This window comes from Pistacia vera, unplaced genomic scaffold (assembly GCF_008641045.1).
Source record: "Pistacia vera cultivar Batoury unplaced genomic scaffold, PisVer_v2 Contig260, whole genome shotgun sequence".
Classification (NCBI taxonomy): domain Eukaryota; kingdom Viridiplantae; phylum Streptophyta; class Magnoliopsida; order Sapindales; family Anacardiaceae; genus Pistacia; species Pistacia vera.
The window spans coordinates 1071588-1086388 of record NW_022196069.1 but is presented as its reverse complement, the minus strand read 5'-3'; the positions used below and the strand labels follow the sequence as shown (position 1 = coordinate 1086388).

Genomic DNA, 14801 nt, shown 5'->3' with positions numbered 1-14801 from the left:
AAGAAAGAGCAGGGCAAGAGGGAATGAATGAATATATTTTGACCTAAAAAGGGGATAAACTTCATAAACCCTTCATTCATTCTTCTCCACGCCCTCTTCATTCTCACCTCTCAATTCTTCCTTCAAGCCTTCAAGGTTTTTGGGGTTTTTATTGGTTTTTGCTAGAGAATCAACCTAAGGCATCTAAGGGAAGGATCTTGCTTTAGATGTGAGTTGTGCATGTATTTGAGTATGAAATCTCATGGTTTTATTGTTTAAAGGGTAGAGAAGAAACAAGTCTTGTAAAGAAAGGAAGTGCTAGTGTGATCTCTCATTTCAAGGTAAGTAAATCCCAATCAAGTTGATAATTGTGAAATCCGCGTAGAGATTTATATTATATTATATAATTATAGTATATATAATATATATATATATATATATATATATATATATATATATATATTATATATATATATATATATATATATATATATATATATATATATATATTATCTAGAATATATTGTGTTAGTGAGAACTTGGGATGAGATGAGTATTTATTTATTGTGGTTGTTAAATACACTTCAATTGAGGAGTGTGATGTGTGAGGAGAATGTAGTTTGTGATGAAATTGGAAGAGATTGAGAAGTATTTTTGGAAGTGTTATGTTATAGTAGGAATTATTGCTTGGTGAGGGAGTTTTTTCCCATTTTGGATGGTTCAAGAGAGGGATAGACTTATAAATAAAGTGGAGTGTGGGTATGCACACTAGTTGTTTGATGAAATGCCTAAGAGAAGTATGAGCATGAGTTGTGAACCTTATTTGTTGCAACATTGTATATTGGCATTTCCTAAGTGCATTCTTGAAAATGAACCATCCATATGCATTAATTGTACATTTGAGAAATAGTGTGAGAAAGAGTAGAGAATTTTGTGACTAACCTACTCTAAGCATTAAGCTACACTATGATTACTAGTTTGAGAAAGAGTAGAGAGTTGTGTGAATGAGCTACTCTAAGAGTAGAGAAAATGAGTAAAGCTATGAAAACGGGTTGATGCTTTGTGATCTCCACCCGATAGGTATGAGAACGGGGGTGCTTTGTGATCTCCACCCGATAGGTATGAGAACGGGTTGGTGCTTTGTGATCTCCTCCCGATAGTAGAAACAGTAAGGGGTTAGTGCTTTGTGATCTCCACCCGAAAATCACGAAGAGTGGGTTAGTGCTGTGTGAACTCCACCCGGCAATGCCTCCGGTAAGATGAGGCCGTGATATATAGCGGAAGTTAAGAAAGAGAGCTGTGTGAAAGAGAAAATAAATGAAATGAGAAAAAGAGTAAGGAAAGAATTAAGAGAAAGAGTTACGGGGACAGTTTGAGTAGAGGATTTACTTACTGAGCATTGTTTTGTGCTCACCCCGTTATTTTCTTTGTGGTTGCAGGTTCTAGGTGAGAACGCGATTGGACGGGCGTCGGCAAGCGAGGAGCAATAGCTACACTGTCCACTGTTTTAATATCATTTTGTAAATGATACTCTGTTTTGTATAAATAATGTTTATATATATAAAAAGAAAATTTTTGGGCCCATTTACTTTTGCTATTATCAAGATAATCTATTTGATATTTCTATGAATATCCGAGTGTAAAGCAGTCATTACAACTATGACCGTTATTATATTTATATTAAACATATAGTTCTTTTATGTCAGTATGAAACATATAAAGTGTAAAATGTTTACGTCTATGCTAAACATATAGGGTTTACGATTCATCTTTGTTCAGAACATAAAGGGTGCGTTTGGTTGAATATTCGTGCAAATATTATAAATCATATTCCCATAATATTTCTTTGTTTAATTATTTAGCAAATAGTAGTATTTTTTTAATAAATTTTAGACCCATTAACTGAATTAATTTCATTAATACCGCCTGAAAAAGTTTCAAAAGTAACAAAAACACCCTCACCCACCAAACTTCCCAAATTCTGGCACCACCAACTGCTACAAACGACCGAAAATGGCCGGTAATTCACAGATGTGACATTTTTCGGCCAGATCCACTGTGGATCTTTCAAATGAAATGGCTGACATTGACAGTCAACGGCGGCCAAATCTTGGGCATCGTTGACCAAAAACGACGGCCATATCTTTGGCCATCGCAGACGTCCAGATGTAGCATTTTTCGTCCGTCGACGGCTAGATATGGCCGTGATCTGGCCTTTTCCGGCCACATCCGTGGTCGATCTGGTCGGAAAAGGCCATATCGATGCCCTATCAGCCTGATCCTATCGCAATGCGTCGTAACGCCCTTTCCCGGTAGGTTTCCGACGGTGTTGGCCAGAATCTAGAAAGTTGGATAGGTGGGGGTGTATTTGTCAAATTTTCAAATCTTTCGTTGGTCGATTAAGCGATCGTAATAAAAGGAATTTCGTTCACACAGGGTCGCTTAAGCGATCATAGATATCGTTTAAGCGATTCTTTTCTTTTTCACTTGGTCGATTAAGCGATCTTGGATCACTTAAGCAATCATGTGATTGGCAGAATCAAATCTGCCCAGGTGCATGATCGCTTAAGCGATTCTTCTCTTTTTGTCTTGGTCGATTAAGCGATCGTGAATCGCTTAAGCGATCCGAGATATCACTTAAGCGATTCTTGTCTTTTTGTCTTAGTCGATTAAGCAATCGTGGATCGCTTAGGCGATCGTGCCCCTGGTCAGAATCATCTGCCCAGGTGCACGATTGCTTAAGCGATCCTAGATATCGTCTAAGCGATTCTTGTCTTTTTGTCTTGGTCGATTAAGCAATCGTGCACGTGGGCAGAATCATCTGCCCACGTGCACGATCGCTTAAGCGATCCTGTTTGAAAAACCCTTTGTCGCTTAAGCGATATGCTTAGTCGCTTAAGCGATCATTGGTAATATATACTTTGCCTGCTTTTCTCCTGAATTTTGACAAACTAAAATTACCAACACGTATTAATTTCATACTTTCTCCTCAATTTGACAACCTAATTCCAAACTAAAATCAACAACAAATATTTAGGCCATGTAACAAGAAATATAAAGAATGATTTATTAAAGGTAACAATAAAATTTATAACATCAATAATTGAAAACAATAACTCATCAACGGTTGGCCTTAGCAACTCCCTGAATTTCATCCTTCTTCGAACCTAATTTTCTGGATCTGCATGTGATTGCTTTTGGCAACTGCTTCTCTTGTGGCCAGGTTGCTTGCAAATTGAGCACTTATTCATCTTCCGGGGAACCTCAAAGGCTGATGGAATACGCTTAACTCTTTTTCTCCCCTTTGCTGTCTTCTTGAATGGCGGGTGGATGATAATGTTAGCCATCTCTGGCGGCACTACCCACTGCTCTTCTGGAGGCACCGGATATATTGTTTCTGAATAAGCTAGCATGTAGTGATCTGTCATATAGAGAGGGGAGCAAAGTTCCATGTAAATTCTTGAACCAAAATCCAGCTTCCGTTGGTGTTTCAGTGCTGCTAGTGCATGAGGACAAGGTAAACATTGAATGTCAAACACTTTACAGCTGCAAGTTTTTCTAACAAGGTTAACTAGAGCATCCGGACCATAGCCGCGCACAGTGAACTCTTGAGCATTAAGAGGATAGGCAAACAGTGCATTTGACAGTTCCATACGTTCTCGCAATAATTTTTCAGCTGACGGAACAAGGGTTGTAGTAAAATTATTTGACTCCGTACGACGCTCATGGAACCACCGCGACAGTGTCCTTTGGATTGCATCAAAAAGTGCAACTATTGGAAACTCTCTTTCTATTAACAACTTCGAATTTATGGACTCAGCTATGTTCGTGGTCATGACATCAAACCTTCTTCCAGGAAAGTAAGCTCTACTCCATCTCTCGAAACCAACATCATGCTCAAGATACTTAGCAACTCTAACATCCTTGATTCGGATTTGCTGGAAGTGCTCCTCGAACTCATCAACCCGATAAGCTTTTGCTGCCATGTAGTATGTCTGAAGGAGGCCAGCACACTTAAACTTTTGTTTTATGTTCTCACCAAGGTGCCTCATACAGAATCCGTGATGTGCTTGACGGTAAATAGTGGCAATCCCCTTCTTTATAGAGTTGTGCCTATCGGATATTATGCACAACTCGTCACTGTCAGGCACTATCGTACGTAACTGCTGAAAAAACCAAGTCCACGACTCGTCATTCTCAGAGTCAACCACACACCATGCAACAGGATATGTGTGATTCTCGCTGTCCTGTGCAGTGGCCACCAACAATGTACCTCCATACTTTCCCGTTAGAAAGCAACCATCAACAGCCAACACCTTTCTCATGTTTACAAAACCCCTTATAGCAGAACCGTAAGCAACAAAAAAATATTTAAACATCATATTCCTGTCCCACTTCAAAGCCGTCTTGCTACCTTGGTTTGTCAACTCAAGCATATAACGGTACGCTTCTAATACTGCGTACCCGTGCTCCGGCGTGCCCCTCACAAAATCTTGTGCATGTTGTCTACCTTTCCAGCATTTCCAGTAACTAACAGCACATCCCAACTCTGTGCGCACAAGTCTCTGAATGTCTTTAGGAGATGGACCTTTCCCTTCGACGAACCGACTTTTGACAAATTGTCCAATAACATCAGCGGACGCTTGTCGATGCTCACCTGAAATATGTCCCAAACCACATGTGTGCTCACGGGTATATGTGCTAAGAATAAACTTTTCCGACTCCGCCAACCTTCTACAATAAACCCGCCACTTGCAGTTTCGGTCACGACATGCAACCGTCACAGCCAATGAATTTGACTTTTTGGTGATGAACTCAAAATTACCTTTCACAGCAACAAGTTTTAGCTTCCTCACCACTTCCTCTTTGTTGTCAAATAAATACCCTATGCGCAAGTCCGATCCATCCGTAAAGACATGAGCTGATCCACTACTACCTCCAATTGCCCCCTTTGAACCTGCATAAACGACCATAGTGTTCTCTTCCTCACAATCTACGCCTTCTGCATAATCTGTATTTAAAGGAATCTCTACATCTGTGGGAACATCTACGGGGTCCTCCTCCTCAACATTTTCATTCTGCCCCCCATCACCAACCTCTTCTATAGTGTCCTCCTCACCACCCAATTGACCGTCTACTCTTGATTTTTCAGCTAACAAATCAATGGCCTCGTAGTTCAAATTAAAACCAGGCAAATCTCCGCCTACATCCTCGTTATCCCCTTCCTTGGAACCAACTTCCAACGGTTTTTCTACATAAGAAACCCTTAAAATCGGCCTCGAACCACTATCGGCCATATCAATCATAAATAAGTTCACACTTTCATCCGACTTTAATACAGCAGGAGGTACCTTATAATTTTCAGGAGCTCTGCTTAAAACATACTTCACAACTATATCACTACGCGAGCAACTCAAATTACCTCTTCTAATTATTTCATCAATCAACTCATCAAAACTAACCTCTGTGCTCACAGCAATTGGTGTAACTTCTTTGCTCTTCCCAATCCACTTCCACCTACTTTCTTCCTCCACCCACTCACCAAAATATTCAACACCCAAAACAACTTTTCCCATGTATAATAATAGCCAACTACCTGTAATGCAAGAAAAACAATATTCTTAAATGCTGTACTAAGGGTTCAAATAGTTTAAAAAGAATCTGCACATTCGCATATTTGGTCTGATGTATCGCTTGAACGATCATGGTTATTTATACTGGATCGCTTAAGCGATACACCTGATCGCTTAAGCGATTAAGTATAAATAACCTTGATCGCTTAAGCGATCTTATGCCATTTACTGATCGCGTAAGCGATCTGCTCCCATACAACAGACTTTAACCAGATCGCTTAAGCGATCTTATGCCACATACCTGATCGCTTAAGCGATCTATCTGCTGCATTACCAGACCTACCGGATCGCTTAAGCGATACACCAGATCGCTTAAGCGATCCATCGTGCCCAGAACACATTTTCAGTCATCTCCACCTACAATCGATCCATCATACCCAGAATAAATACCCAGAACAAATTTTCAACAAATTTCACTCCTTTCAACTTGCATTACATCAAACACAACCCAACAACCTAAACAACTAAATCAAAATCATAACCCAAACCCCATCCATTATTAAATCTTTGTAAATCTAAATATCAAATGTAAAAAGGAGATACACATACTTAGAGGAAATGTCAGGAGGAGGAGGAGGGGGATCTTTGGCGGAGAAGATGTTAATGGTCGAGGAAGAATAAAGTGTTAATGGTGGAGGAACAAGAAGATATAGAGGAAGGAGGAAGAAGAATAAGATGTAAACGAAGCTAAGAATAAGAGAAGAAGATGTAGAGGTAGAGATGCGTTAATGGCGGGAAGGTGTTTGGGTTTGTTTGCAACAATTTAAGGTTTATGGGAATATAGTATAATTTTGAAAAGATTACATAATACTTCATTAATCCTAATTAAGCACTAATTACCCTTAATCAATAATATGGCTATTTAGTTAACACTGATAGTCTTTTAATTAAATGCAAACTTGAGATGGTCTTTTAATAAACTACCCCTAGGGCCACCCCCATCTAAGCGGAATTGGGTGGTAGGGTCACCACAGCCTAGGAATCCAGTATGATGCATTTTTTGTAGGAGTGACTTCATCAATCGCACTAAGTCTAAAGGCATTGGCTCTAAGTAAAGCATCAAGGATGAACAAGATAACAATAACTATTCTCTTCATGTTTTCCTTTCACTTTACAATAATTGAACGATGTAGCTTTTCTGTACAGCTTCATTCGCTGGGGTGCTTCATCATAACAATTCCCGAGCCTCTGCAAGAAGGCTTCTTCAGAAAGCCAAAATGATGTAACCGGATTATATGGAATATTCTTAAGCAAACCTTTGGATGACAGATATTGAAGAACTGAAAGCGAGGAATTATTCTCTTCTCCAAGCTAAGTGAAAGAAGAAATGACTGCTTCACAATGACAGAAGGCTCCCAACCCATTTTTGTAAACAAAATGGTCCATCACTCTCATAATCTTATCCACAGACGTAGTCATACACCAAGGACTCTTTCAAAATGTTATAAGAATCTCTTCCTCAGACCAACCCCACCTCTTGTACACATCAATCTTCTTATCCCATTCAGATTTGGGAAGTAACAACATTATAGCAATAACAATAACAAACTGTGATCTTATAGGATTGATGCCCATCTCCTTTACCAAGTCCACAATCTCTTCAAAACGACTACACTGATATGTACAAACGAGAGACCATTTACCAAGTAACATAACAATATTAGATTCAGGTACACCATTATCTCGCAAATAATTGACTTTAGGTGAAATCAAAATTTGGAGGTCACGAAGAACAATTACTGGAGAAGTTTTAATAGAAGTAATTGCCTTTTCACCAGATTGAAGCAGGTTATTATGGTAATTAATGGAAGGGATTATATGATTTTTCAAGCTCCTTTGTAAGACAGTAGGTCGCCCACATAAAAGTTTTGCAAGATAAGGACTTGGTAAGCCTTCGGAGTGAAAAAACTGAAGTTTTGGCAAAACGGTTTCCTCAGGATTCGCCAAAAGCAGTTTGGGAGTTTTCTGATGAGATTTCAGATTTCGGTTTCTGAGAAGCCACTGTTCTTGAACAAGGTGAGCACTAAGACTGGGTTTTCTGGAGTTTCAAATTGCAAACATTTGGAAGCCTTTAATGCCGATTCTGGAGAAAACCCACATGAATTAACGAGGTATGAGAAAAGATTGTTCAACAATTATTAACTTAGAAAATAAGTTGTATCAGAGCAGTAAGAGGACTAAGCAAGGCCTAATATTCCAGTATGATAGAGGTTTAGCGTCTTAAAAGATACATTGCTGAGCATATTTTTTACTCAAGAGGAAAACATGAAAGGAATGAAAATAAACCATAAGTAGTTGTCTGGATCAAAATTTCTTTCTAAATAGCAGGTCAGTACTACAGAGAAGAGCAACACTTTGATTTTGATGTAACATGTATAATGGCTTCTATCTCTCTATGTAATAAGTTCTCTCTTGAAAGATCCAGCTTCTCATTGTACAGCTTCATAGCCTGGAGCTTCATCATAACAATTCACAAACTTCGTTCAAGAAGGTCTTTTCACATAGCTTAAACGGTGTAGCGGAGAGAAGCTTATTCTTAGGCAAACCTTGGTTAACAGATACTGGAGAACTGAAGCAAGGAATAATCTCTTCACAGCTTAATGAAACAAGAATTGGCCGTGGGCAAGGCAGAAGGCTCCCACCCATTTGTTCACAAAATGTCCATCACCGCCATTATCTTATCCTCGGATGTCATCAACCACCAAGGATGCTTCTGAAATGCAGCAAGAATCTGTTCCTCAGACCAATGCACTCTTGTAAACATCAACCTCTTATCCCACTCGGATTGGACATCATGGACATTATAACAATAGCTCGGACAAACTGTGACCTTAAGGGATCCATACCCATTTCTTCAATAAGTCCACAGTATCATCAAAACGACGAGAAATATTTATTATACATTAGGCATCTATAAAGTAACGTAGCAATCTGGTTTCAGGAACACCATATCTCGCAAAACTTTGAATTTTAGGCGCAACAAATTTGAAGATGCACGACAAACAATAAAAGGAATCGTTTAATAAAGAAATAACCTTTTCAGCAGATGAATCAGTTACTAAGGTAAGTAAAGGAAGGGATTATACGGTTGTTTAAGCTACTTTGCAAGATAGTAGGGCACCGACTTAAAACAGTGGCAATCAATACTTGAGAAGCCTTTGGAGTGAAAAAAACTTCAAGTTTGGGCAGAAGGCTCGCTCAGGATTGGACAAAAGACAGTGATGCGCGTGTCTATTAGGTCAGAGATTTGGGTTTCTGAGAATCCACTGTTCTTGAACAAGGTGAGGACTAAGTCAGCTTTTTCTGGGGTTTCCAATTGCAATTTTTTGGATGTTTTTAAAGCAGATTCCGGCGACAACCCACATGAATTAATGAGGTAAGAGACAGTAAAAGATTGCTCATTTGAGTTGGTTGAGGTGTATTTGACAAATATTGGATTAAAAAAATCTTGAAATCTATGGTTCAGTGAAGCACTAACAGTGTATCTTCCATGGCTGTGAACTAAAGTTCTGCGAAGAAAACTAAGCGCCATGATTGCAAAAATAATAGAATACACTTACCTATGACCTTATGCTCCAGAGTCCAGACATCTCCTTCAGAAAGCTAGCATACTTCAGAAATCCGTTTAAGTTGAACAGGGGAAAGAAACTGAACCTGAAACCCTCGACTATTATGCAGCGGCCCGGCAAAACGTCGTTGAGATTTGAGAAGAAACAAAATTTAATTATTAAAGCCCAACCGACCTCTGCACTATTGGGCTTCATCTGTAGTTATTAGAAACATCTTAAAGACGTTCAAGTTTCAACAATTTGATTGCCTATGAAAATGTAACGTCTTTTTAGCGCATTTTGACCATTGACAATGATGATCCATTACAAAAGGTATTTGACATGAAAGCTTCTCAACATTCAATCTAAATCAATGTAATCAATGAATCTTGTTTTCTGGTCCATTAGGATAATGTTATTGCAAGTTTATACCCTTAATCTTACTCATAATTGTTAATTCATTTAATAGATTGAAAAAAAAAAAAAGTAATACTATGCTCACAATTCAATCTCACAACCTTCTCTTACAACCCCGACAACTGTCACGTTAATTTTCACCACACTTCAACTCTACTGTCACGTTAATTTCCAATAATGGTCGTTCGTCTCTAAAGAACAGTCATACATGTTTAATTAAAGTAGTTAGTTGATATGGTAGTGTCAACTCAGTTGCCACATTAGGATTGGAAGATGTTGATGCTTGATTTTAACACCAACTACTTACATGTGTAAAATGCTAAAAAGATTTAGAAGTCCCATGTGATATGAGGGGATTAAAATAAATAAAAGGTGAAGAGCAATATTTAAAGTGGTTCGAATGCTCAAAAGCGAATCCTACGTCCACTGCTATTGTATTAATAAGAGAGAGAGGTCGGGTCGCGTTCAACGAGTTGAGTTACGTTTAGAGAGAGTATATAAGAGAGAGAGAGAGAGAGCAATTTGAGAGTAAAATTAGTTAATCTCCCACAAATGAGAGGAAAGTCTTCTATTTATAGTGAGAGAGTTCAAGATAATAATTATAAAAGCTACAAGTGTGTAGGTGTCGTACAAATCATTTCTTTGCGTCACATTGGTTGCCTGCCTGAGGGATTCCTTGACTAAAGTAGGTCTTTGAAACGTGGGTGATCTCCAACTGCTTGCTGAACTAGCACTCATCTGCTGCACTGACAAGAGCCATACCACTTATTCTAGGCTCGACGTAGCCGCACTTTGACGGCATAGAACCTTTCTGAGCTTTGACCATCATTTATTGATGAGGCTTCACGTTAATCCTATTTTTTCAGGCATAACATAAGAGAAAATTATACAATTGAATTATATAATCGTAGTATTTTTGAAAAAAGATTCACGAGATTGCCCAATATGATATGAGCATTACAGGAATGCGCCACTACCATATCCAGCTCAAACTCAAGTTCCCAAAAATTGATGTCAATTAGCAGATGAGATACATACATACATATTTAATACATTTTAAATTTTTAATAGCACAATATATATTAAATTAGAAGGTACACCTAGCTTTAATTAATTGTAAATGCCCAAAATAAAACAAAATCAATACATGGTAATAATGTGAAGAGATTATTGTACTGGCAAGAGGGAACCATATTCAAAAGATCCGAAACCCATCACCATAATCACCTCGCCGACATTGGTCGATTAGATACGGTTACTTTACTACAGTCCAAGACCAACCAAAGCTTCTAAACCTTACATGTGGCCAAAACTTGTCCAAGTCAAAACAAAACCACTTTTCACCTGCTTACCGGCTGCTTCCGTACCTTCTTTCCCCATCACTCCCATTCCTCAACCGCCTACTTCCGGTCACTTCTTTTTACCTTCTTGTACTTTTTTTTTTTTTTTTTTTTTAATAATTTATAGACTTGTAACCTACCCCGCACCAAGTCATTCCTCCGTTTAGTCCTCCAAATGCTGACATTTAAGACATCTCGGACGTCCGTTTCTTTGGTAATTTACATCTCAGCCGTTGGTTACCACAACGGAATGCAACTGAAACAACCTTCACATGATGTTTACAAGCTCCATTTGTCTTTTCCGCCTCGTACTAGATTTAGAGACAACAGGTTGCTTCTTGGCAGACCAAGAGATGAGGTTAAGACCCAAAAAAACACCAAACCACACGTTGGGTCTGTTGTCAGGGTCTCAGCCTAATCAGAATCACAGTAGGCATTAATAGAGAAGGAACCTGGCTTGTAGAGCATGCCAAAGTCAAGTGTCTGTTCAAGTACCTAACAACTCGTTTGGTTGCTGTCCAATGTAAAGAAGTGGGAGCTTGATGTGTTGACAAAGCTGGTTTACAGAATATGCATATCGAGGTGGTTAAGGGTGACATACTGCAAAGCACTTACAGTTTGGTGATATTCAGCCGAATCCAGAAGAAGATCTCCATCAAACTTAGACAGTTTGGAGCCCGAGACACAAGGAGCTCGGTGAGGGCCGGATTCCCAGGAGTTTCACCCGTTCTAACAAATCAATGATATACCTGTTTGGCGAAGGTGCAAACCAAAAGAATGTGTGTGGCTTCAATACCTAGAAAATAAGTAACTGGCCGAGATCCTTCATAGCAACTCAAGTTGCAGGGTAGAGTAAGAGATGTAATGAAGTCCAGAACATTGGAAGTGACAAGAATATCATCCACATACACAATAAAAACACCGGACGAAGTCTTGGTGAGGTGAATAACGATGGGTCAACCTGTGAACTGTGAAAACCAAGAGAGAGCAAGACAGTTGAGAGGCGATAAAACTACGCCGAGGAGCTTGCTTCAAGCCATAGAGAGATTTATGAAGCTTACAAACAAATTGGGAGTGCACGGATCCTCAAAACCTTTCGGTTGGGCCATATAGACCTCTTCTTCTAAAATGTAGGAGAAAGGCATTAGAGACTTCAGTTGGTGATATCCCAGTTGAAAGAAACTGCAAGTGAAAGAACCATACGGACAGTAGAAGGTTTGATGACCGGGCTAAACGTGTCATGAAAATCAACCCCACTGCGTTGGAGATAATCAACCGCTACTAACCTGGCCTTGTAACGGTCAATGCTGCCATCGGGTCTATGAGTTTAAAAAACCATTTGCAAGGCACCACATTTTACCAGGAGGACGACGGCACAACAACCCGTTTCATTCTTCAAGGGTGCCTAAAATTCACTCTCCATTGCTGCATGCCACTCAGGTATAGGTGCCGCTTGAGCATAGGTACAAGGCTAGAATGCCGAAAATGGTCCATCACTCTCATAATCTTATCCACAGATGTAGTCATACACCAAGGACTCTTTCAAAATCTTATAAGAATCTCTCCTCAGACAAACCACCTTTATACACATCAATCTTCTTATCCCATTCAGATTTGGAGAGTAACAACATTATAGCAATAACATAACAAACTGTGATCTTATAGGATTGATGCCCATTTCTTTACCAAGTCCACAATCTCTTCAAACGACTACACTGATATGTACAAATGAGAGACCATTTAGCAAGTAACATAACAATATTAGATTCGGGTACACCATTATCTCGCAAATAATTGACTTTAGGTGAAATCAAAATTTTGAGGTCACGAAGATCAATTACGGAGAAGTTTTAATAGAAGTAATTGCCTCACCAGATTGAAGCAGGTATTATGGTAATTAATGGAAGGGATTATATGATTTTCAAGCTCCTTTGTAAGACGGTCGCCACATAAAAATTTTGCAAGATAAGGACTTGGTAAGCCTTCGGAGTGAAAAAACTGAAGTTTTGGCAAACGGTTTCCTCAGGATTCGCCAAAAGCAGTTTGGGAGTTTTCTGAGAGATTTCAGATTTCGGTTTCTGAGAAGCGACTGTTCTTGAACAAGTGAGCACTAAGACTGGGTTTCTGGAGTTTCAAATTGCAAACATTTGGAAGCCTTAATGCAGATTCGGAGAAAACCCATGAATTAACGAGGTATGAGAAAAGATTGCTCAACAATTATTAACTTAGAAAATAAGTTGTATCAGAGCAGTAGAGGACTAGCAAGGCCTAATATTCCAGGATGATAGATGATTTAGCGTCTTAAAAGTACACTGCTGAGCAAATTTTTTACCTGAAGAGGCAAACATGAAAGAAATTGAAAATAAACCATAAGTAGTTGGACCAATTTCTTTCTAAATAGCAGATCAAGTACTACAGAGAAAGAGCAAACTTTGATTTTGATGTAACACGTTATAATTGCATTCTATCTCTCTATTGTAATCAGTTATCTTCTTTGAAAGATCCAGCTTCTCCTTGTACAGCTTCATTAGCCTGGGAGCTTCATCACAACAATTCACAAACTTCTGCAAGAAGGTCTTTTCACATTGCTTAAACGGTGTAGCGGAAAGCAGTTTATCTAGGCAAACCTTTGGTTAACAGATACTGGAGAACTGAAGCACGAGGAATAATTCTCTTCTCCAGGCTTATGAAAAAGAATTGGCCGTGGGCAATGGCAGAAGGCTCCCAATCCATTTTGTTCACAAAAATGTCCATCACCGCCATTATCTATCCTCGGATGTCATCATACACCAAGGATGCTTAGAATGCAGCAAGAATCTCTTCCTCAGACCAATGCAACCTCTTGTAAACTCGACCTTTATCCCACTCGGATTTGGACATCAAGGACATTATAACAATAGCTGGGACAAACTGTGACCTTAAAGGATCCATCCCATTTCTTCAATAAGTCCACAGTCATCAAAACGACGAGAATTTATAATAAAAAAGGCCCTTATAAAGTAACCTAGCAATCTGTGTTTCAGGAAACACCAATATCTCGCAAAACTTTGAATTGGTGCAACAAAAATTTGAGATCACAACAAACAATAAAAGGAACTCGTTTAATTAAAGAAATAACCTTTTCAGCAGATTGAACAAGTTACTAAGGTAAGTAAAGGAAGGGATTATACGGTTGTTAAGCTACTTTGCAAGATAATAGGGCACCGACTAAAGCAGTGGCAATATCCGTACTAAGAAGCTTTGGAGTGAAAGAACTCAAGTTGGGCAGAAGGCTTCGTCAGGATTGGACAAAAGCATGATGGGGTCTTCTGGTTAGTGTTCTCGAGCAAGGTGAGGACTAAGTCAGCTTTTTCTGGGGTTTCCAATTGCAATTTTTTGGATGTTTTTAAAGCAGATTCTGGCGACAACCCACATGAATTAATGAGGTAAGAGACTGTAAAAGATTTCTCATTTGAGTTGGTTGAGATATGTTTGACAAATATTGGATTAAAAAAATCTTGAAATCTATGGTTTAGTGAAGCACTAACAGTGTATCTGCCATGATTCTGAACTAAAGTTCTGCGAAGAAAATTAAATGCCATGATTGGAAAAATAATAGAATACACTTACCTATCACCTTATGCTCCAGACATCTCCTTCAGAAAGCTAGCATATCGTAGAAATCCGTTTAAGTTGAACAGGGGGGAAAACCTGAAACCCTCGAATATTATGCAGCGGCGCGGCAAAACTTCGGTAATTCATAGAACAAGAAATTCTAATTAACCTTGAAGCCCAGTTCATTAAGAAATTCTATTTAAACTTCGGTAATGGTTTTGAGAAGAAACAAAATTTTATTATTAAAGCCCAAAGCCCAACCGACCTCACATTATCCTTTTTTAATTTTA

The 14801-nt window shown here is 38.8% G+C and overlaps 1 protein-coding gene across 1 annotated transcript; it reads right to left on the bottom strand.

Annotated features, from left to right (window-relative positions):
* Window positions 1-7046: 7046 nt before the first annotated feature.
* On the bottom strand, window positions 7047-13680 carry LOC116132808. The gene is made up of 2 exons (XM_031418477.1): window positions 13562-13680; window positions 7047-7650 (listed from the first exon to the last, which is right to left on the bottom strand). The coding sequence occupies exons 1-2, from the start codon at window positions 13678-13680 to the stop codon at window positions 7047-7049; spliced, it is 723 nt and encodes a 240-aa protein (XP_031274337.1).
* Window positions 13681-14801: the final 1121 nt, after the last annotated feature.